Consider the following 22,744-nt stretch of genomic DNA (forward strand, 5'->3'; position numbering starts at 1 on the left):
GTTCATACTCTATAGGAGAAAAGGAAAAGCTTTCACCCACTGTACACAGAAACCTTTCCCTCCAGTCTGATTGAGCCAACTTAGGTCACATTCCCACTCCTCTACCAACAACTCTCCAAGGGAGAGCTGTACTCTGGAGACTGAAGTCTGAGTTCCTAAACTGTTCAAGGGCAAGTTGATGGGATTACCGTGAGTGGTTTAGAGTAAGCAAGATACACTCCAAACCTGGGAATGAGGTTAAATTCCTTTGAGGCATGGGTCTTCTGAAGAAATAACGGATACTTGAACAAAATCAGGGACTTGTCAGGGAAAGGAATAGGCACAACTGAAACTGGGGAAGTGAATTCCTATTGTTTGTTTGGTTTTTTGGTCTTTTTTTTTTTGCCTTTTCTAGGGCTGCTCCAGCAGCATATGAAGTTTCCTAGGCTAGGGGTCTAATCGGAGCTGTAGCCATTGGCCTACGCCAGAGCCACAGCAACATGGGATCCGAGCTACATCTGCGACCTACACCACAGCTCACTGGCAATGCTGGATCCTTAACCTACTGAGCGAGGCCAGGGATTGAACCCGCAACCTCATGGTTCCAAGTCGGATTCGTTAACCACCGAACCACAAAGGGAGCTCCCCTATTGTTTGTGAATCAAGAGTTCTGGTCCAACATGACCCTCGACAAATAGGATATTTCTTTGCATGTCTTCTTCCATTTTAAATGGGCTTTACTGCTTTGGAAAATAATGTGGAGGTTCCTTAAAATATTAAAAGTAGAACCATCAGAGAATCCAGCAATCCTACCACTGGCTATATATTCAAAGAAGTTGAATGCAGGATCTCAGAGAGATATTTGCATACCTATGTTCATGACAGAACTATTCACAATAACCAAGTGGTAGAAGCAATCCGAATGTCTACCAATGGATGAATGCATAAACAAAATTTGGTTTACATAAAAAGGAGTATTATTATTATTCATCCTTAAAAAAGGAAATCCTGTCATAAGCTAAAACATGGATGAACCTTATGGACATTTTGCTAAGTGAAATAGGCTAGTCACAAAAAGACAAATATTGTATGAATCACAAAAGACTGTCACATAGTTCTACCAAGGCAGGTTGGGATGACATTTCACAAATGTTAACAAAATAATTTTGTCTGCTACCACATTTCATTTAATTTTCAAAAATCTTTTCCTGGAGTTCCCTTGTGGCACAGCAGTTTAAGGACCTGGTGTTGTCACTGCAGCAGCTCATTTGATCTCTGGCTTGGGAAATTCTACACATTTCAGGCACAGCCAAAGGGGGAAAAAAATTCCTGCTTTATCTTAAAAATTTATATACATTTCTAGTTATATTCTTTCCTCCTTCCTTCCTTCCCTTTAAAAATTTTTTTGGCTACACCCATGGCATACAGACATTCTGGGGATCTAACCCATGCTGCAGTAGTACCCAAGCTGCTTCAGTAACATCAGATCCTTAACCTGCTGTGCCACGAGGTAACTCCTCTAGTTCTATTTTATAATGTCTGGGTTGGGTTTATCTTAGAATAAATTCCCTCTTCTAGTTTTGTGGGAAATTGATTACTCTAAGAAGATATTTATTTTGTGGCATCCAGAAGCCCCTGAAACTGCCACAATTAAGGGAAGGTATAGGATCCAGAGGAATGGATTTTCTGGAAGATAATCCCTTCTGTGTCCAATAATAGGGAGCTAGTTAAGTGAACTGTAATGCAGCCACATGACAGACCATTAGCCATAAAAAGGCTTATGAAGAGTCTAATTTTTATTTATTTTTTCACTTTTTAGGGCCACACCCACAGCATATGTAAGCTAATCAGAGCTGTGGCCACCGGCCTATACCACAGCCACAGCAACGCCAGATCCGAGCTGCATCTGTCACCTACCACAGCTCATGGCAACACCAGATCCTTAACCCACTGAGTGAGGCCAGGGATCAAACCTGTGTCTTCATGGATGCTAGACAGATTCGTTAACTGCTGAGCCACAACAGGAACTCTTGAGAGTCTAATTTTTAAATGGGGGAAATATTTATTTTATAATAATAAGTAAAAGTAAAAAAAGAGTAACTATAAAAAAAAATTAAGAGTAAGAATAGTGGGGAATTGAAACATATGTATAGGAAAACACCTCAAAAGAAACCTATGAAAATGTTAAACAGGTTAACAGTGGTAGGTGGGTGGTGGATCTTCAGGAGAGTTTCTCATTGAACTTGTGTTTTCTTGAATTTTTTTTTTCATAATTTATGATACATCTAAAATGTTTAGTAAGGTAAAAGTGAACTGGGGTAAACACAGAAACTATGGCTCCAAGGTCTCACTTATGAAAACATAAATATTATAACCACTATTTTGGCTGTTCAGAGGAATTACACTACCTCCCACATCCCTGATTTATTTTTAATGTGTTTTTGACAGCTGAGGTCAATATAAAAATACTACTGAAACATAAAAAATAAAGATAGATCCAAAATTAAGTGGCTTCGTTTTCTCTGCGACTTAACTCCTTGCCCATTTAAAATTTTCTTTCTGAGTAATAACAAAAATTCTCATTAGCACTGCAGGTAAATTAATTTAGAACAAAACAAAATTCTTGGTTGTTTGAAAAAGGATAAAAAGAAGTCTCCCAGAGTTCCCGTCGTGGCGCAGCAGAGGCGAATCCAACTAGGAACCATGGGGTTGTGGGTTCTAACCCTGACCTCGCTCAGTGGGTTAAGGATCTGGCATTGCCGTGAGCTGTGGCATAGGTCGCAGACATGGCTTGGATCCCACGTTGCTGTGGCTGTGGCGTAGGCCAGCAGCTGTAGCTCTGATGTGACCCCTAGCCTGGGAACTTCCATGTGCTGAGGGTACAGCCCTAAAAAAAAAAGCAAAATATAAATAAAAAAAAAAAAGAAGTCTTCCAACTGAAAATATGAAACTACTGTTCAAAGGGATATAATTCAAAAATCTGAAAGCACATTTATGTGTACAAAGTCATTTCATTTTAATTCCCCCTCAAGGCATGTATTAAAATCTGAGAGGGTGCCTGGGTTTGTTCCATTTAAATACTCTTCAACAGTGTTGTCATTCTGTTTCTGGCGAGCACAGTTTGACATAAACATACACATGGGGAATTCCAAGATTAGAATAATTTAGATTCTCTCCTTGGGACACACTGTGTTTGTCTAATGTAAGATGATGGAATGTCCCCGTGTGAGAGGTCTGGGTTCAGAATGCAAACAGATGAGATCCAGGGAACTCAAGCCCCTGGATCTCATCCGCTTGCAGTCTCCATCAGAGTGGTCACAGGGCTGCTCTGACCTAGAGTCTGAAGCTGCTGCTTCCCAATACTCAGGACCACCTGCCCCACAGTGACCGGAGCTTGTCCTCCCATGCTTCACCCAGTTGGGCGGTGTAGGTCTACCTCTTACTTAGGACTAAGGGGCTTTGGATCAATCGGTGACTTAACTTTTGTGGTAGGAAAACTTACTGAAAATCAACTTTCCGTATTCTCCATACCCTGTGCTCATCACTCTTTCTCGGCAGAAGACCAGTCGTATGTTCTTACCTCAAGGAAAGCAAACATTTCCATGGAGTTTTTATCTTGTTAAAGTTTAAAAACTGCTGTATTCTTTGGTATGTTCTCAGGAGAGAAAGGGAGACTTTCTGAGGGCAGTAAGAAGGAAGAGACAAACAGACCTGCACTAAAAAAGGGGGCCTGGGGGTGAGAGGCTTCCTGTGAGCTGAGTGGCCTCGGTGCAGTGGCCAGAGGAGGAAGCTAGTGCTTAGAGAGGATGGCCGTGTGGGGAGGTGTACCTTCAGATAACCCAACCCCTCAGAGATCTTTGACATTGCAGGTCACAGAGAAGCCACAGGGTGGCTCAATCCAGAGGAAACTCACTAGCACAGAAAATGGGCAACCCTTAGATCCTTATGCAGAGGGAAGAGAGGACCAGAAAGGCCTGCTCTATGTGTTAGCGCTCTCGCAAGACCCAGAATCTTGAGTCAAATCCTGTGAGGGAAGCCCTGGAATGGCTGAGATGTCATTTCCTGTCATTCCAGTGGAATCATGCTAGGAGTTAGTTTTAATTAAATTTCAGAAAATAAAATAACTGGACATTTTTTAAAAACTCATTTGAATTTGTGCACACCCCTGCTAGGTCTGTCTGAGCCTCTATTTCTTCATCATATCTTAGAGATCAAACACTGGCCTTATCGGGTCATTGTAAGGATTAAGCCAGGTTAACAAGTGAGGGCCCAGGAGTGTGCTTGGGAATATTTACTAGGTTCTCAATTGCTACTGATTCTCTAAATTTTTTTCCCCCTTCTTTCCAAGACAGGACTGTCAGAATGAATGGCATCAGGACCTAGGGAAGACCTTGGACTAGAGATGGCAGAGAGGCAATATTTTCAATAGTAATAATAAGGACAGCTACTTTTTTTGGGTCTATCAATTGGGGACTTTTTAATGGAGGTAAAGTTGATTTACAATATTATATAAGTTTCAGGTGTACAGTATTCACGATTTTTAAAGGTTATACTCCATTTACAGTTATGTTATACTGGCTATATTCCCTGTGCTGTATAATGTACCCTGTAGCTTCTTTTATACAAAGTAGTTTGTAGTTCTTAATCTTCTACCTCTATCTTATCCTTGCCCCCATTGTTCTTCTCACTGGTAACCACTAGTTTGTTCTCTATATCTGTGAGTGTGTTTCCTTTTGTTATATTCATTAATTTGTTTTATTTTTTGGATCCCACATAAAAGTGATAACATACAGTTTTTGTCTTTCTGACTTAGCCTTTTTTTTTTTTTTTTAAGGCCACACTTGTAGCACATGGAGGTTCCCAGGCTAGGGGTTGAATGGGAGCTGTAGCCCCTAGCCTACACCACAGCCACAGCAATGTGGGATCCAAGCCTCATCTGCAGCCTACACCACAGCTCACAGCAACACCGGATCCTTAACCCACTGAGTGAGGCCAGGGATCAAACCTGCGTCCTCATGGATGCTTGTCAGATTCATTTCCGCTGAGCCATGATGGGACTTACTTCACTAAGCATAAGATCCTTCAGGTCCATCTATGTTGTTGCAAGTGGCAAAATCTCACCCCTTTTTATGGCCAAATAGTACTCCATTGTTTATACATACACACACCACATCTTCTTTATCCATGATGATTGCTAGTATTTATTAAGACCTTATTATGGGCCGGACATTCCTGGACTACACATCTTGCCAGTGGTTTTTAACCTGCTCTGCAGAGTTCTAAGATCCATGGAGGGTCTCAGGAGCTGCAATGAAGAACCAAAGGGAGACCAACGAGTTCACATGCAGGGCTGCTTCCTTTGCTTCACCTAGGTCAAGTGATCCTTGACATGAGATTTTGCTTGAAAAGCAGTATGTCTCTTAAAAATGTCTGAACACTTCTACAGAGGTATTGGATCAAAATGGCAATGTAAACAAATACATGTTCATCCAGCCTTCCCCTCCTGATCTAAACCCTGAAACTAACGTAAAGGAAAGAGAGAGAGCTATTTAGATAGATAGAGACATATAGATATCTGAAGATCATACTGACTTACAAGATGAGTTGCTCTAAACAGATCAAAAATTCTGCCGGAACTGCTGAAGGACGGGAAGTAGGACTGGGATAACAATGAATGAGGGACCCACTGCCAAACTTTAATGAAGAGAGCACCTGTAAATTGTGAGACAAGTTTCAGTTCTGCTCCAAGCTTGGGTAAAGTGGAAATGGGGGCAGGAAGCAGTCCCAAACCTACATTTGTGATCTGGGAAGTGCTATAGCAGTAGGAACAATCAGGTAGGTCCCCTTCTCTTCCTTACATCTCTGCCACGCAGCAAACAGCAACGGCAATTCCAATGGGACAACCTGGGGATTACGAGCAGGGGAGTAACCAAGAGGCATATGTACCCTGGAAAGAAGAAGGTGAGCTACGGGTCCTCTCAGTCTGGGAGCATGTTCTGCCTCTCCCCTATGACCACAAGGAGCAGAAACAATGAATGGATAAGCACTCAGATATACAAGCAAACATAAGACAGCCAAGAATTACCAAACATTTGAAGAAAAATGAAAAGGAGTACCAGAAGGAAAGAATGAGGGAACGGAGGAGAGGAAATATTTTAAAAAATAGCAGAAGAAAATATCTCATCAATAATGAGACATGATGCCTCCAATGAAAGGAGCCCATGAATGCTGCTTACAATGAATGGAAAAACAAACAAAACTACTCAGTCACATGTAGACACTTGATGGGAACATTTCAGAAAACTAAAGATAGATGACACTTTAAAAATTATCCCTAGATAAAGAAATTAACAGCTAACATAAAGCGTATTATTTGGGAGAGGAAGGAGATCTATAATGAATTTTATAAAAATTATAGAAAAGCCCTGACAAAGCATGGGAATAGAGTCCAAAGAAGTTTTACATAAGGTTCGTCCCTAGGGCCTGGCTCACAATTCCAAGATTAGTGTCACCTGGGAGCTGGCTGTTCATTTTTGCTTAATTATCAAGGGGTAGACTTTTATTTTATTATTATCATTATTTTTTGGCCACCCTAATGGCATGTGGAAGTTCTTAGGCTAGGGCCTGAACCCATGCCACAGAAGGGACCTGAGACACTGCAGTGACAATGTGGGGCAGACATTTAATCATGTGCTTGGCTGAGACTTTAGGGCAATACAGTACCTCCAGGCCTCTCCCAGTTAGTTTACACCTACTTTAACGACTGATTCTGAGACTGAAATGGGTAATACTCAGGACACAGAACCGACCCCTCACACCCCTACTTACCAAGATGGAGTTGGTGCTGTTTTTCTCTCCTCCGATACTCTGTCTCCCTTCCATGCTACGCTTCTCCCGCACAACTTCAGCTCAATCCAGGAATAGTGCTGAGTGGAGAATGGGAACCAATTACCAGTCAGGTTACATATAAGTCCACATGATGGTGAAGGTTTACTGCCCCTTAGGGCAGCTCGCAGGGAGGTAGGGCATGAGCTAATGGGAAATGAGAGGGTCAGGGCTGATAGCGAGTGGCAAGGACAACAGAGAAAGGAAGACTGCTCTGGTAGAGGGGCTACAGGATAACATTTCCCCAGGGCTATGAAGTAGAGGTCCCAGAAGAAAAGAGGATAAGCTGAATGCAGATGCAGTATAGAAAAGCAGATTCTGTCAAGTCAAACAGGACTTGCTCGCAAATACCGAAATGCTCACAATATGGTGCTAACTAAAAATAATCTGCCTAAAAAAACCCCTGTGAATATACTTGATCTCTGAGTGTGAGTATGTGTCTTTTTTTTCCCCCGCAGCACTGCTAGATCCAAGCCATGTCTGCGACTTATATCACAGCTCACAGCAACGTTGGATCCTTAACCCAAGGAGCGAGGCCAGGGATCGAACCCATGTCTTCATGGATATGAGTTGGCTTTGTTACCACTGAGCCACAGTGGGAACTCCCAGTATGTGTCTTCTTTAAATCAGTTATATGCCTGCTACTGTGGATGCTGAGGACAGAGTAGAGAAGAGGAATGAATGGACATGGTTTCTATCCACAAAGGGCTTATAATTTAGCACCATAGATAGCTTTTAAAGCAAACAAAGGTAAAGAGTGATTATGACTGGTTATAAAATTAGGAGTGAGTTAATTTTCTTCTTGACAAATCATATTTTCCATATTTTCTACAATAACTTTGTACGCCTTTATGAGAGAAAAGCAATAAATCTTACATTTTAAGTGCACAAACACTACCGAAAAACCAAAACGAAGGGAGACCAGGCTCGAGGGAAGCCATTCATATTCAACAGGCTAACAATAGCTTTATTTATAAAACAGAACGTCAGTTTTATTTATTCAGCTATGTCCAAGGCCTTATGATAGCAAACGATGTTATACACAGAGTAAAGAATAAATCCTTGCTCACTAGGGAGATTAAATTATTGTTTATGTGGTGCTTATGGCAGAGGGAGCTGAGGGAACGGTTAACCGACAGATAAGCAATTCATTATATTTCTCTGATGAATAAAATAAGGGCTAACTGGAGGTACATATATTTTATAAATATGCAACGTAGCTTATTGTAGCATTTTCTATCCTTTGGTTTAGGAAATGTTTCCCATCTTAGACGAAGATTAGGGCAATATTCTATACATATTTTCAGCAGCACATTGCCAAAGCATTTACTAGGGTGATAAAATTTGAAGAATGCTTATTACCTATGTTGTCAATTTATTACCTTCCATGTCAAAAAGATCCTGTCCAACATTTTCTCTTAGGAATGCAATAGTGATAAATAATAATAACAATAATAATAGAAATTACATTAAATGAACATTTACTTTGTGCCAAGACTTTTACATTGACTATTTTCATGGGGTCTTTACAACACATCTCTAAGGTAAGTCCACAATCTGTTATCTAAAACCCTGGGGGCCAGATGTGTTTTGAAAGTGAGGTTTTTTTTTTTTTTTTTTTTTAATTTAAAAAGAAATTGGAATTCTGTGGAATATGGTACATATACTACAGATTTTGTAAAACTATAAATGGGTATGGAACACATTAATGTTTCCGCAGAAAAATCCGTGAAATGAAGATCATAAATAATATCAGCTTTGCTGATAAATAAATCTATTGGTAAGTGGAATAGCAGGATAACTATATACTATAATAAGCTTCAAATTTCTTATTTCTTTTGTTACTTGTGATAAAGCTTCTTATTTCCTTTTTTTTTTTGGAGTTTTAGGGCCTCAACCATGGCATAAGGAAGTTCCCAGGCTATGGGGCTGAACTGGAGTTGCAGCTGTGGGCCTACACCACAGCTCACAGCAATGCCGGATCTTTAACTCTCTGTGTGAGGCCAGGGATCAAACTCACGTCTTCATGGATACTAGTCGGATTCATTACCACCGAGCAAGGATGGGAACTCCAAGCTTCTTATTTCTTTTTTTTTTTTTTTTTTTTTTTTTTTTGGTCTTTTTGCTATTTCTTTGGGCCGCTCCCGTGGCATATGGAGGTTCCCATGCTAGGGGTAGAATCGGAGCTGTAGCCACTGGCCTACGCCAGAGCCACAGTAACACGGGATCTGAGCCGCATCTGCAACCTACACCACAGCTCATGGCAAGGCCATATCCTCAACCCACTGAGCAAGGGCAGGGACTGAACCCACAACCTCATGGTTTCTAGTCGGCTTCGTTAACCACTGCGCCACGACGGGAACTCCCAAGCTTCTTATTTCTAAGGAAAGTTTTCGGTAAGATTTAAAACATACTGATGAGGAGTTCCCATCACGGCTCAGTGGTTAACAAACCTGACTAGAATCCATGAGGACAAAGGTTTGATCCCTGGCCTCACTCGGTGGGTTAAGGATCTGGCATTGCTGTGAGCCGTGGCATAGGTTGCAGACGTGGTTCGGATCCTGAGTTGCCATGGTTGTAGCCGAGGCTGGCAGCTGCAGCTCCAATTTGACCTCTAGCCTGGGAACATCCATATGCTGTGGGTGCGACCCTAAAAAACACACATACAAAAAAAGAGTTCCCATTGTGGCTCAGCAGAAACAAATCTGACTAGGAACCATGAGGTTGAGGGTTCAATCCCTGGCCTCGCTCAGTGGGTTAAGGATCTGGTATTGCCATGTGCTGGATCCTGTGTTACTATGGCTGTGGTAAAGGCTAGCAGCTGCAGCTGCAATTCGACCCCTAGCCTGGGAACCTCCATATGCGGGTACGGTCCTAAAAACAAACAAACAAACAAAAACTTATATTGATAAAAATGAATCTGTAACACACAAACATGCAATAAATATGACTTCTGGTTGCTTTAGAATCTTAAAGAGATGATACTGCTATTACCATTGTCTATGACACCAGGCTGGAGCTGAACACCTGATGATAAGCCAGAAACAGGATTCTCCAGTGATGAAGAAGCACTGCTACAGGGGCCTTTTTATTTTTTTATTTTATTATTATTATTTTTTTTGTCTTTTTGCCATGTCTTGGGCCACTCCCGCGGCATATGGAGGTTCCCAGGCTAGGGATCGAATCAGAGCCAAAGCTGCCAGCCAGTGCCAGAGCCACAGCAACTCAGGATCTGAGCCTCGTCTGCAACCTACACCACAGTTCATGGCAATGCCAGATCCTTAACCCACTGATTGCAAGGCCAGGGATCGAACCCACAACCTCATGTTCCCTAGTCGGACTCGTCAACCACTGAACCATGACGGGAACTCCTACAGGGGCCTTTTTAAAGACTTGCCTCAGTGTCACTGGTCTCCTCAACACAGCCTCTGGCTAAGCAGTTTCTCTTTAAGTGAGCAAATTGCCATGGTCTCTTGCTCACTAATAAACGCACATAGTTCAAGGCTGGCAATTAATCAGCCTCACATTTTCACCATTTGCTCAGTAGAGATTTTTTTCACCTGTGCCCATAATGGTATCATCATTATTATCACCATCTTCATAATGATCTATACTTAACACCATCTCAGCAATCTCCCCATCACTCAAAGTACATACAACAAAGGCATCATCATTAGTGTTCAGTCTTTCTTCAATGTCTGCTTCTTCCAACTTCTTTATACTTTTGGCTGATAAGCTTTTGGCAATAAATAATGAGGTTGTTTTTTTTTTAAGTAATGAGTTTTGATATCATTTTCTTCTCAACCAGAGTCTCTAAATCCTTCAAAATCATCACTGGCCAGGTCATTTTGAAATATCATTGTAGCCCAAAGTCTATGCCAACATTAGTTAGAATTGCCTTATTGACATCATTCCAAGCCCTAGCAACTGTGTAGATGACCCCCTTAAGACGAAAGTCTTTAAGGAAATATTGGATTTGCAGGCTTCTGTTACTAGAACCAAAGCAAAACATGCTATTTAATAAATAAATAAATAAATAAAAAGTGGGAGTTCCCATTGTGGCTCAGCAGTAACAAACCCGACTAGTATCCACAATGATGCGGGTTCGATCTCTGGCCTCACTCAGTGGGTTAAGGATCCAGCCTTGCCTGAGCTGTGGTGTAGGTCACAAACACGGCTCGGATCCTGAGTTGTTGTGGCTGTGACTGTGGCTGGCAGCTGCAGCTCCAATTCAACCCCTAGCCTAGGAACTTCCATATACTGTGGGTGCGGCCCTGAAAAGATCAAACAAATAAAAAAAACCATGTAAGATGCACCTAAAAACTGTGTGCCCATTAAAAAATTTCAAATAGGTCCATCTATTGGCAAGAAAATAAATGATGCAAACACTTATGGAAGTTCCCAGGTTAGAGTTCGAATTGGAGCTGGAGCTGCCAGCCTATGCCACAGCCACGCCAGATCTGAGCCATGTCTGCAACGTACACTACAGCTGAGGCAACGTCAGATCCTTAACTCACTGATTGGGTCCAGGGGTTAAACCCACATCCTCATGGATATTAGTTGGGCTCATTACCGCTGAGCCACAATGGGAATTCCCCATACTCAGTTTTTGGATTGAAAAACTAACTATATTAGTCCTGCATTTGGAGGTAGCTTTGCAGCAGCAATGAGGTGCTCAGTCTTCTTTTAATAGAATTCCGGGGGTGTTCAGTCCAAACATTAAGAGGCAGTAGAATACAATGGTTAACTGCACAGACGCTAGAGCCAAACTACCTAGATTCCAATTCCAATTCCACTGTTCACTCTTTATATAAAAAGTTATTATTTAACATGTGCCAGGCACTTTTATAAATACTTTACAAATATTACCTTCATTAAACCCAACACCTCCATGTAGTATATACCTCTACTATTCCTCACAAGAGCCATGTTTCAGTTTTCTGCTATGTTAAATGTGAGATACTAATAACAAAATACTTCATAGGGTATCCAGGATTGAATGAGTTTAAAGTGCTTAGAGTAGTATCTGGCACACAGAAAGTTAGTTATTACTACCAATAGAGGCTGTGAAATCAGCTTGATGAAACTTAGCAATTTTTTCATTTTATGCTAATGTTTACTTCAAGGGGACAGATGGAATTATTAGGAATGGGGACTAAATCTTAAGCATCTCCCAGTCAAGCGAGCTCTGTGCTTCTAAAGGAAGACACGTTGGCTGGTGCTGAAATGGAAAACGTAGGAAAAAATACCTCTGGAATCCGACCAGTTTTCTGCATTTGCTGGGCCTTCTCCCAGGATCACATTAACATCATCTCTTGCTGTGATGGCTGCAAGAGTCTCCTAACTGGTTCATCAGCATTCTTCTTGGCTGCCTCTATTCTCTGCTCCAGGAGATTAACCTTTTCAAAACACAAAGGCAAATTGTACAGTATTGTGCTCATGCTTAAAACAGTTCATTGGTTTCCCATTGTTCTTAGAATAAGGACCCAAATCAGTAACTTAGCTAAGTCTTGTAGGATCTGGCCTTGTCTCCATCCCAGCCACACCAGCCATCATTCACTGTTCAGCAAGTATCTCTCTGATCACCACCATGTATTTATGGAGTCATCGAGTATGCATCAGTGACTAAGAGAAACACAATTCTTGTACACAGAGCACGTACCTTTTAGGAGGTGGGAAAACAACAATGACAACAAAAACCAGACCTATAATAATTATTATAAAATATAATAATTGTTGGTTGTAATATGTATGGAAGTGGAATTGAGCCTGCAAATTAAAAAAGAGGATAATTTGGGATAAGGGAGAGAGAAAGTCTTCTCTAAGAAGGTAACAAGATAGATAAGATCTAAAGGAGGAAGACAAGTGAGCCACATGATAAATGGGGAGAAGAGAATTTAGGTGGAGGGAAGCCATGTAAAGGTTCATATAGGCTGGAGAATCTGGTGTGTTCGAGGTACCCCGAGCAGATCACCTCATTGCACAAAGTTAAGAGAGGAGTGAGACTGGCTGCTGCCTGATCCTGCAGAGCCTGGTAAGTCACTGTAAAGAATCAGCATTTTTTTTCCTTCTTCTTTTTAGAAAAGCTCAAAGCTATTTTTAAAAGTTGAAAGAATGACACAATGTATATCGTTATACCCTTTATCTGGATCCACAATTTACTGACTTCTTGCCACATTGGCTTTTTTTGTTGTTGTATTTTCTTCTCTCTGTTCTCTATAATTTTGTTCTCCCTAACATTCTTTCTTTCTTTCTTTTTTTTTTGGCCAAATCTTTTGCAGGTAAGTAGTTGCAAACACTGTGATACTTTGCTGTTAACAGCAAATATCTTCCAAAAACAAAGTCCTTCTTTTACACAGTCACAAATTATCACATGCCTCAAATTCAAGACTAATTCAATAGCATCTATTCTGTAGACCATATTTAAATTCCCCCAAATGTCCACAAAATATTTTCTGCAGTTTCTTTTTTACAAAAAAATCAATGAACCAATCAAGATTCCCAGATTTCACTTAGCAACATCTGTCTCCTGACTAAAGCAATCGTCTACCTTTTGTTTTTCTCTTTCCCTGACACTGACTTTTTTTTTTTAATGGTTGCACTCACGGCACATGGAAGTCTCCGGACCAGAAACAAAATCTGAGACATAGCTGCAACCCACACTGCACTACACTCTGTGAGGTCTTTTAACCCACTGTGCCTGGCCCAGGATCGAACCTGTGCCTCTGCAGTAACCAAAGCCACTGCAGTCAGATTCTTAACCCACTGCGCTACAGCAGGAACTCCAACCCTGACATTCTTGAACAGCCTAGGTCTGCTGTCTTGTAAAATACTCTACATTCTTTTTCCTTTCTGATTGTTCGCTCTTGATGAGATTCAAGTAAAATATTTCTGGCACAAACAGTACCAGGTGAGAGACTGTCCTGTTTTTGCTGATGCTGTTTCCTCACTTGACTAAGGTATATGTAATAAAAAAATCTCTATATTGTAAAATTATCTTTTCCCTTTTTCCCTAATTAAGAAATAATCACTGGGAGTTGCCTCAGTAGGTTAAGAATCCAGTGGTGTTGACACTGTTGTGGCTCAGGTTCGATCCTTGGCCCCAGGGAATTTCTGCATGCTGCAGTTAAAAAAAAAAAAAAAAGAACTCATTCATTCAGGCTCTCTTGTGGCAGGATCTGGTGTTGTCACTGCAGTGGCTTGGGTTGTGGCTGTGACACAGGTTCAATCCCTCACTGGGAACTTCCATGTAGGGAACAGGACCTGAAGCAGTTGGGATGCTGTAATGGTCTGGGCAATGAAAAGGGAAAGGAGCATTTATTTCATTTAACACAAAACAACAAACAGATACATGTGTTTATGAAGTGGATGAGTGGTGAAGGAAAAGGAGGACTCAAAAATTATTCTTTCTCATGAATAACTGGGTAGATACATGGTGGTGTCATTTACTGAGTCAGAGATCAGGGAGGAGGGGATTTTCGTTCTAGAAAGGAAAATCAAGGATCCATATTTAATATATTAATTTGGCAATCTCTCTTATACATCTAAGTGGAAAACTTAAGTGGATAATGAGATATTTGCCCCTGGTTGGAGCTCACAGGTCTGAGAAGGATAAGGAATTTAGGAGTCATTGGTATAAAGATATTTAAATCCAGAGTTCCTGTCGTGGCTCAGTGGTTAACGAATCCGATGAGGAACCATGAGGTTGCGGGTTTAATCCCTGGCCTTGCTCAGTGGATTAAGGATCTGGTGTTGCCTTGAGCTGTGGTGTAGGTTGCAGACTCGGCTTGGATCCCGCATTGCTGTGGCTCTGGCGATTAGACCCCTAGCCTGGGAACCTCCATATGCTGAGGGAGTGGCCCTAGAAAAGGCAAAAGACAAAAAAAAAAAAAAAGGTATTTAAATCCATTGGAGTTGATGAGGTTGCCAAGAAAAAGACTGTAGAGAGAAAAATTGGTGGGGAGGGGGAAGCTCAGGGCCAAGCTCTAAGGATTCCCATAATTTAGATCTTAGGTAGAAGAGACAGAAAAGGAGACTAACCTGGGAGGTTAGGGGGGTTAAGAGTAAACAGAGAGAGTAACATTTTGCTGACCTAAAAGCCAAATGAAGAGTATTTTAAGGCTGAAACATTTAACTGTGTGGAATGTTCCTGGGAGCTAGAATAAAAAAAAATCAGAGAATCCACTGGATGTTGCATCTGTCCTGCCCCTGTGCCTGGTATTATGTTCCCTATGCCTGTAGTGCTTACTCCTTTCTTTTTTTTTTTTAAACTCCGTTACAGCTGTAATTTCTCAATTATTTGTCTTTTTGTTTTTGCAATGTTTTCTCAGTTATTAGACTATAAGCTCCTTGAACGTTAGGGTCTGTTCTGCTAGCTCTCCTCCACTGTTTCACCAACTCTTAGCCTAGTGTTTGAAGCATAGCAGGTTTTCAATAAATACTTGTTGAACAATAAATAAATGTAGCATCTGGAGGGCTCAAGAGCTGAAACCAGTAACAACTAGTAAAAGCAATAAAGGCATGACAAGGCATGGAAGGAAGTACAGAGTTAGGGTTAGACTTACCTTGACAGAGGTCCCTAAAGACTTAAGTTTCAGCCTGAACCGTAAAACAGTTTTTACTTTATCTTTTCTCCTTTCTTCCCTTTCACACCTACTTTCTCTGTTCATTTTCATTCCTGGCCCTGAATCCTCATCTTTATTCCACACTGGCTCACCTCAAATATGATTATTTTGTGGAGAAAGAAGGCAAAATGAATGAGGAGACAGTGAGAAGTTGTAGAGGATAGGGGGAGGTTATGGGAAATATAAACACAGAATAAAAGGAAGAGGAGAGTAAGCTCATCAAACTAGGTACTATTCTGCAAATGTTACCAACCAATAAGAGTCGAAAATAAAGACCACATGTGAGCGGGTGGGGCTTGAATTCATTCAGGTCGGTTTAAAATCTCAGCTCCACCATTAATAGATGTATGTCCTTGAGCAAATTAACCATATGAACCCAGTTTCCTTGCAATCTATAAAAAAGACATAATAATAATACCTACCTCACAGGTTGTTCTCAGGATCAGTAGGACAATCAATTTTAAACGCTTAGCACGGCACAAGGTAAACAATTAACGTTAGCAGTTACTTTTCTTTAAAATGAAGTAGAGCAGGGAGAGACGGCCTAAATACTTCCTATATGACTGTAATAACACGCTTCAAAAGAAGAGGATCACTTTAAAAGACGCAGAGAAGATACAGTGGCACTTACATTTTGGGCAAGGCAAAGACCTTGCCTAGGCAAGGAAGATAGTCACAGTACAGCGCCTCTCAGCGGTAGCTGGTTTATATTTTCAGAAAGGCAAAAATCAAAACCAAATAATAAAGAACGCTTATGAAAAGCTATCCTAGGAATAATCTGTTTCGTCCACAAGTGCCGCTCTGGACGACAGGTAGGATCATGCAGAGGAAGTGACCCTCTGCAGCTCTCGTTCCCAGCGGCTCCCCAGATGCAGAGCCTGTTCCGGCCCGCAGGGACAAAGTAGGGTAGTGAGTAGCCCGCCATTCCTCCGCCAGTCCCTAAGGGAGTCGCGGGGCTAAGTGCAGTGGCAGCAGTCTCACCTCCGGGCCTTCGCCACGTTTTTACTTGCTCCAGGATGGACCTGGAGACTAGCCGCGCAGCCAACAGAGGGTGGCACATTAGGCAGCGCACTACCCAACCCCGCGAGAGGAGCCCCGCAGGAAACCCCGCCCACTGGCCGCTCTCCCTCCGCCTCCGCCCATTGGTCGCCCAGCATTCAGAGACCCGCCCCCAGATTTGAAAGCTTCTCACGGGAGTTGGCAGGAAGCTCATAGCGTGAGTCCTTGGCGCCTCCCTGGCGTCTTTCCCGAAGCTCCGCCTACTCCCAACATGCAGTGCGGGGTCCTGGCCGCCATTGTTTGAATTTAAAAACGAAAATAACTTAGTGCAGCTCGCAGGTCGGGCGGCAGGATTACGTTTGCAGGTGAGGGTGCGAGGAAGGCGGTTGGGGACTGCGTACAAACCAGATGAGGTGGGGAAAGGCCTCAGGCAGTGAGGTGCTCAGCACCTCAGCACCTTCCCACGGGGCTTGTGACGCCTTTGAGTTTACTCTGGAACTGGGCTGCGGAATGATGAGGACGCCTAGGGATCTTGGTGCTCATTGGAGGGTTGAGCCAATTTACTGCAGTTAAGATTTAAATTTCGTCTTCGCGGCTTATTAGCTTTAATCTCTCCGGGCCTGAATTTCATTTGTTAAAAGGGAGTAATACTAGAACCTACCGCTTCGGGCTTTCATGAGGATAAAGTGATATAGGTAAAGCTGTTAGAAACAGGGCGGGTGTGTATAGTAAGTACTATGTACTTGGAATCATTGATACTTTTCTTATCATTGCTGCTGTTATTGAGGATCAGGCCTCCATTGCCAGATATAGTGTCCCGAATCCCACAAATGAGACCGTGTCGTTTGCTCATCAAACGACACGGTCTCATTTGTGGGGCGGGAAGGGGAGTGTTGTGGTGGTCACCAGTGCAGCTATTTCTAGGCTGCTGCCGTTGCCTGGGGTTAGCCCTTGCTGGGCTTTGCTGGGCTAAGCGGAAGGGGGCGTGTGTGGCGCGTGCAATGACTGCTGTCATATATCAGTTTGAAAAGTTTCCCCCATCTCATTCTACTTTTTGATTCGTGATTCCTGCCTAGTGCAGTTCTCTAATATTCCTTGTTGAAGGACTAGTTGACAAAATTTCGTGACTCGTGACTTGTTTTTAATCCCCAGAGTAATTAAATTCAGGTTAGTTTCTGTTCTTAAAACAAGGTAGCATGTTTACTCCGAAGCTGCAAAGCAGTGTATATATACATTTTATTAGATGTGCAAGACCTGAGACTTCATCAATTAGTTGTAAAGACTTTTTTTGAGGCTATATTTTGTGGATGACATTCAGTAACTTCATTAAGTAGTAGATTTTCTTTTTCATCCGTCTTCAGCCATGAGATCCCACTAGAGAGAAGATAAAAGATGCGCTTTCTCAGTCATGGGGACGAGAAATGAGATCTTAAACCTTGCTGTTGCTAAAGATAACACCACTAAAAGAGTAGAAAGAGTAGGACCAATTTTTTTCTTTTCTATAGAGGATCTTATGTATTACTGTTTAAGCTCCTATGCAGGGAGTCTTTATCACTACATCTATCTGAATTTGTTATAGGGGATACAGAGTAGTATAAGACAAGGTCCTTGCCCTCAAGAAGTTTCTAGTCTAGTTAGTGAGGCCACTCATAAGTAAAAGTTAACTAGAAGTACAGGCAATGACAGTACATCTCAACAATTTTTTAAGTGTTAAGAGACAGTTTATTCATTGAAAACTGAGCATATGAGCAAGTACAAATTACTATACCTTTTTTGGGGGTTTCAAATTCTTTTTTCTTTTTTTTCTTTTTAGGGCTGCACCCATGGCATATGGAAGTTCCTAGGCTAGAGGTGGAATCGGAGCTGAAGCTGCTGCCTACACCACAGCCACAGCAACGTGGGATCCCAGCCACATCTGTGACCTACACCACAGCCACAGCTCATGGCAACACCGGATCCTTAACCCACTCAGTGAGACCAGGGATTGAACCTGTGTCCTCATGGATGCCAGTCAGATTTGTTTCCACTGAGCCACAAAGGGAACTCCTCAATTCCTTTGTAACTTAGTAATTTCATAAAAGATTTATCAGCGTTTTCTTTTTTTTAACCAAAAATTAATTGAAGGCAAAGAATGAAGCTTACTTTCCAGTTTCCTGGGCGTTTCCATGAAATTAGAGTTATGAAATGTCAAGGCAGTACTTTCATTTTTTTTTTTTTTTAGCTTTTAAAAGAGTTTTATTAGGCTATAGGAGATGCATGCTGGAATATTCAGTATCCTCTATAAACTGTAAATTGAGGCAATGTTAATGTTTTTCTTTTACTTGCAGACCAGAGTTCTCTTGCTATTTTTTTTCTTTAGTACTTTCATGTTTTTGCAAACTTTTCCCCCGTGTTCTAGGTCAGTGGTTATTTTTTATTCTATAATATACCTTTTTTTTTTCTTTTCACCCATAAATTGCATGTTTGAACTATTGTGTCAAACTGAATTAAATAATTTTCTCATTTTAATAACATCACCGAAACAGTTAAAATGAAAGCAAGGATGTTAGAGTTGTTTAATTGTATGGTTGGTTGATCCTGTAGTTTGCTGTTTTTTTTTTTTTTTAAAGTAAATGTATAATTCCTTAAGCCTTTTTGCAATTTAAGAAAAACAGAAAAACAAAAACAGCCATGTTGTATTGAGTTTGGGGGGTTTCAGGGCTGATCAAGGAAAAAGATACCACCACAAGGTGGCAGTAATACACAAGGAGCTTTCCAGGGGTAGCGCTTTGACAGGATTGCATGCTCGGGAAGTTGCCTGCATCTTGAGACCTTCAAGAGACTATAGTGAAGGGCTGGCACCCGGAAGGGGAAGAGGGCAAGGGATTAGGAGAGGAGCTGGACAATGAGACAGAGAGCCGTGTCCCTGTGATGTTGCTCAGTAGTGAGTCCCTTTGTCGGAGAACTCCAAAGGGCAGCAGTGGCTTGGGGTCTTTATAGTCGTGGATTTTATCTGTGGCTAGCAGATGGTGGGCGCAGTTTAATGGGATGTATAAGCCAGTTGGGTTCTAAATGACTAAAAATAAACTATATGTAAAGCAAATGGTTGTGTAAAAATTTGAGTTTGACATCTCAGTGGATTTTTGAACTAATGTTCCCAGTCTGCTGTGAAGAAGCAAACAAACTAGGGCCAGTATACATCTTTGGCTCATTTACTTAATGCCTGTGGATGCCTATTACTAATGACCTCATTGAGCCAGGAACCTAAGTTGGCAGTCACTGTGTTTCATAGTATTCAAAGAATAGGGTGCTTCCTCCATTTCTCCCTGGTGTTGTGCACCTGGTAGATTCTAAGTAAATATCTGAATGCTGGTATTTTGTTAGTGAAGGTTATGCCTAAGTTTAAATTTAGTGACCTGATGTTTTAGCTGTAATAGTTTACTGATGATTATTCCATGTTCACCTTAAGACCTGTGATGTATCAGGTACCGTTTTAAATATGTTCACATATGTTATTTGACTTTTTACTTGGATTATTTGGAAGGATTCAATTGAAAGTAATTGTCCAGATAACTGAATTCAACTCCCAAATGCTAAATAAAGCATTACAAAGTCTATAACATTCTTCAGAAGATGCTAAATAACTAAAATAACAAGGTTATCATTTATTCCAGCCTCATTATTTTCTTTCTGAGAGGATTTCAGGCAGAGACTGAGTGTTTTATATTGTCTTACTTTATAGATTACCTTTAGTCATGAAATCTCTTCTGTTGAATCTACCCATAGGTTGGATCATATAAATAGTAGTGGTAGACTGTGTCCAATATTATTTGATTTAGAATCTGTAAATCATTTGGTCTTTTGTCTTTTCCATGGGTCATCATGTATAGGTGAAATAGTCTAATGTTTTCCTTTTGGAAATCTAGGTATTTGGGTAGAAGTAGCAGGCTGAACTATGGACGGCTTATATGCTAAATTAGTAAGGTAAATTACTGTTATTTTTGCAGAATGGAATCTAATTTAAATCAAGATGGGATGCCTAGACCATCCTATGTTTTCAGTGCTGACCCAATTGCAAGGCCTTCAGAAATAAATTTTGATGGTGTTAAGCTTGACCTCTCTCGTGAGTTTTCCTTAGTCGCTTCAAGCACTGAGGTAAGTACAAGAAAAGTATTATGCTGATTATCATGATGTAACAGTTCCTTTTCAAATAGTAGGTACAAAATAATAACTATTTATGCCCTTACCTAGTAGCCATTTGGGAAAAACAAAACAAAACAAATCTAACTTAAATGAAAAAAAATTTTTTTAAATTTCATTCCTCAATAACAGTGGTTATTTACTAATGGGCTGTATAAGTGCCTTTAGCGTGCTACACATCTTCTTAAGATTTGGAATCAAATTAGACACTGCTGCCCTCATTTCCTGTTCTTCATTGTGTTGGGTTATACTTGCTTTTTATCACAACAACCATTGGAAAAATCTAGATTCACTAAGATATAACATCAAAAGACATAGTGTGATCTAATGTTGAAACTATACTTGTTTAATAGTTGATGGTGTTCAACATATGTCAGGTACTGCTGTGGTTCCCTCAAAAATGTCAAATATTCCACTATGCCCCTAGGAATTGCAGGCCTTAGTTTAAAAAATAATGCAGATTTGAAAGAATTAACTTAGTAGGGTTTAAGAAGTAAAAGCCCTTCTACCACCCTACCCACTCTATGTGCTGTGTTGTCTCTATAGGCTGTTTTTACACGTATAACTTTCAATGCATTTATAGTCTGTTTATCACAGATTAAATTGTTAATTTTAATGCCTCAGAGAAATGAACTAACCCATTTTATAAAGAATGATGCATGGAAACAGGGGAGTATAGGGAACAGAAATAAAAGAATAATAATTATTTAATATCCCATCATGTGCCAGACTCTTTTACTTTAGCTGATTTAATTGTAAATAAAGAAAATAAGAGGGAGGGGTAAATGCCTCTTAGTATATAAATGGAGTTATACATAACATAGTCTTTTGTGTGTGCCTTCTTTCACATAACACAAGGATCAGTAAACAATGGCCTGTTTTTGTAATTTTGAATGTAATTCAAACATTACAGTCGTATTCATTGGTATACTTATTTTCTAGGTCTGCTTTTGCACCATGACGGCAGAATTGAGTGGCTGTGACAGACTGTACAGCCTGTAGAGCTTAAAATATTAACTGTTTCTGAAATTTGCTGACCCCTGACTTAGCATGATGTTTTTGAGATTCATCATGCATCATGTGTCAGTACTTTATTATTTTGTAATGCTGAATAGTAGTTCATTGTGCAGATATGCCACATTGCCATTTACAATTTGATAAACATTTGGGTGGTTTCCATTCGGGGGCCATTACAATAATGCTTCTCTGAGCATTCATGTGCAAGACTCTTTGGACTTGTGTTTTTCTTTCTCTTGAGTAAGTAAATGCTTAGGAGTGATTGTGAGTCACGTGGTAAGCAGATATTCAACTTCATTAAGAAATTGAAACTGTTTTCCAAAATGGCTGTCCCAGCACCAGCAGTATATGCAGGTTCCAGTTGCTCCACCTCTTTGCTGATATTTTATAATTTTAGTATAGTACTACCTTATCGTGGTTCTAGTTTTCATTTTCCTAAATGAGAACTTTTTCAAGTATTTCTTGGCTATTCCTATACCTTCTTTTGTAAAGTGTTTCTTCAAGTCATTTTTCCCCATTAAAATTTGGGTTGCCTTTTTTTTTTTTTTTTTGGTCTTTTGGCATTTCTTGGGCCACTCCTGCTGCATATGGAGATTCCCAGGCTAGGGGTCCAGTCGGAGCTATAGCCACCGGCCTATGCCAGAGCCACAGCAGTGCGGGCTCCAAGCCACGTCTGCAACCTACGCTACAGCTCACAGCAACGCTGGATCCTTAACCCGCTGAGGAATCGAACCCGCAACCTCATGGTTCTTAGTTGGATTTGTTAACCACTGCGCCACAACGGGAACTCCAGGGTTGTCTTATTTTTGATTTGTGAGAGTACTTTATGCATTATGGATATATATCCTTTATCAGTATCTTGATTAGTAGAGGTTTTTAATTTGAAGAAGTCTGATTTAGCTTTTTTTTTCTCATATGGTGATTTCTTTTGTGTGTCCTCTCTAAGAATCTCAGCCCAAGGTTATGAAGGTTTTCCTGAACATTTTCTTCTAGAAATGGTTAGAGCTTTTGTTTTAATGGTTATGTATGTTACCCATTTTGAATTAGATTTGTGTATAGTT

At 40.8% G+C, this 22,744-nt stretch overlaps 2 protein-coding genes across 22 annotated transcripts in view; one reads left to right on the plus strand and one right to left on the minus strand.

The window, feature by feature from the left end:
- The window catches only part of PANK1 (pantothenate kinase 1), a 102,473-nt gene extending 85,748 nt beyond the window's left edge, over positions 1 to 16,725 (minus strand). For 2 of the 6 annotated variants that reach the window (XM_013983537.3, XM_084996715.1), the window contains exons 1-4: positions 16,470 to 16,549; positions 16,120 to 16,188; positions 12,114 to 12,263; positions 6,808 to 6,905 (exon numbers count right to left, since the gene is read on the minus strand). The gene's annotated coding sequence lies outside the window, so the exon portion shown is untranslated. Of the gene's footprint in view, positions 1 to 6,807; positions 6,906 to 12,113; positions 12,264 to 15,910; positions 16,550 to 16,680 lie in introns of those variants that run through there. The other 4 variants (XM_084996712.1, XM_084996713.1, XM_084996714.1 and 1 more) reach the window with 3 other exon arrangements.
- Positions 16,726 to 16,789: 64 nt separating this feature from the next.
- Positions 16,790 to 22,744, plus strand: part of KIF20B (kinesin family member 20B) — an 81,208-nt gene continuing 75,253 nt past the window's right edge. For all 16 annotated transcript variants that reach the window (XM_005671270.4, XM_021072615.2, XM_005671272.4 and 13 more), the window contains exons 1-2: positions 16,790 to 16,852; positions 20,474 to 20,621. In XM_005671270.4, the coding sequence (XP_005671327.2) occupies positions 20,475 to 20,621 (147 nt within the window). In that variant the 5' untranslated portion in view covers positions 16,790 to 16,852; position 20,474. The remainder of the gene's footprint in view (positions 16,853 to 20,473; positions 20,622 to 22,744) is intronic.

This window comes from Sus scrofa, chromosome 14 (assembly GCF_054392235.1).
Source record: "Sus scrofa isolate SSC_HxYL_T2T_F1_AM1 chromosome 14, Sscrofa_HxYL_maternal_Yorkshire_Landrace_v2.0, whole genome shotgun sequence".
NCBI classification, from domain to species: Eukaryota; Metazoa; Chordata; class Mammalia; order Artiodactyla; family Suidae; genus Sus; species Sus scrofa.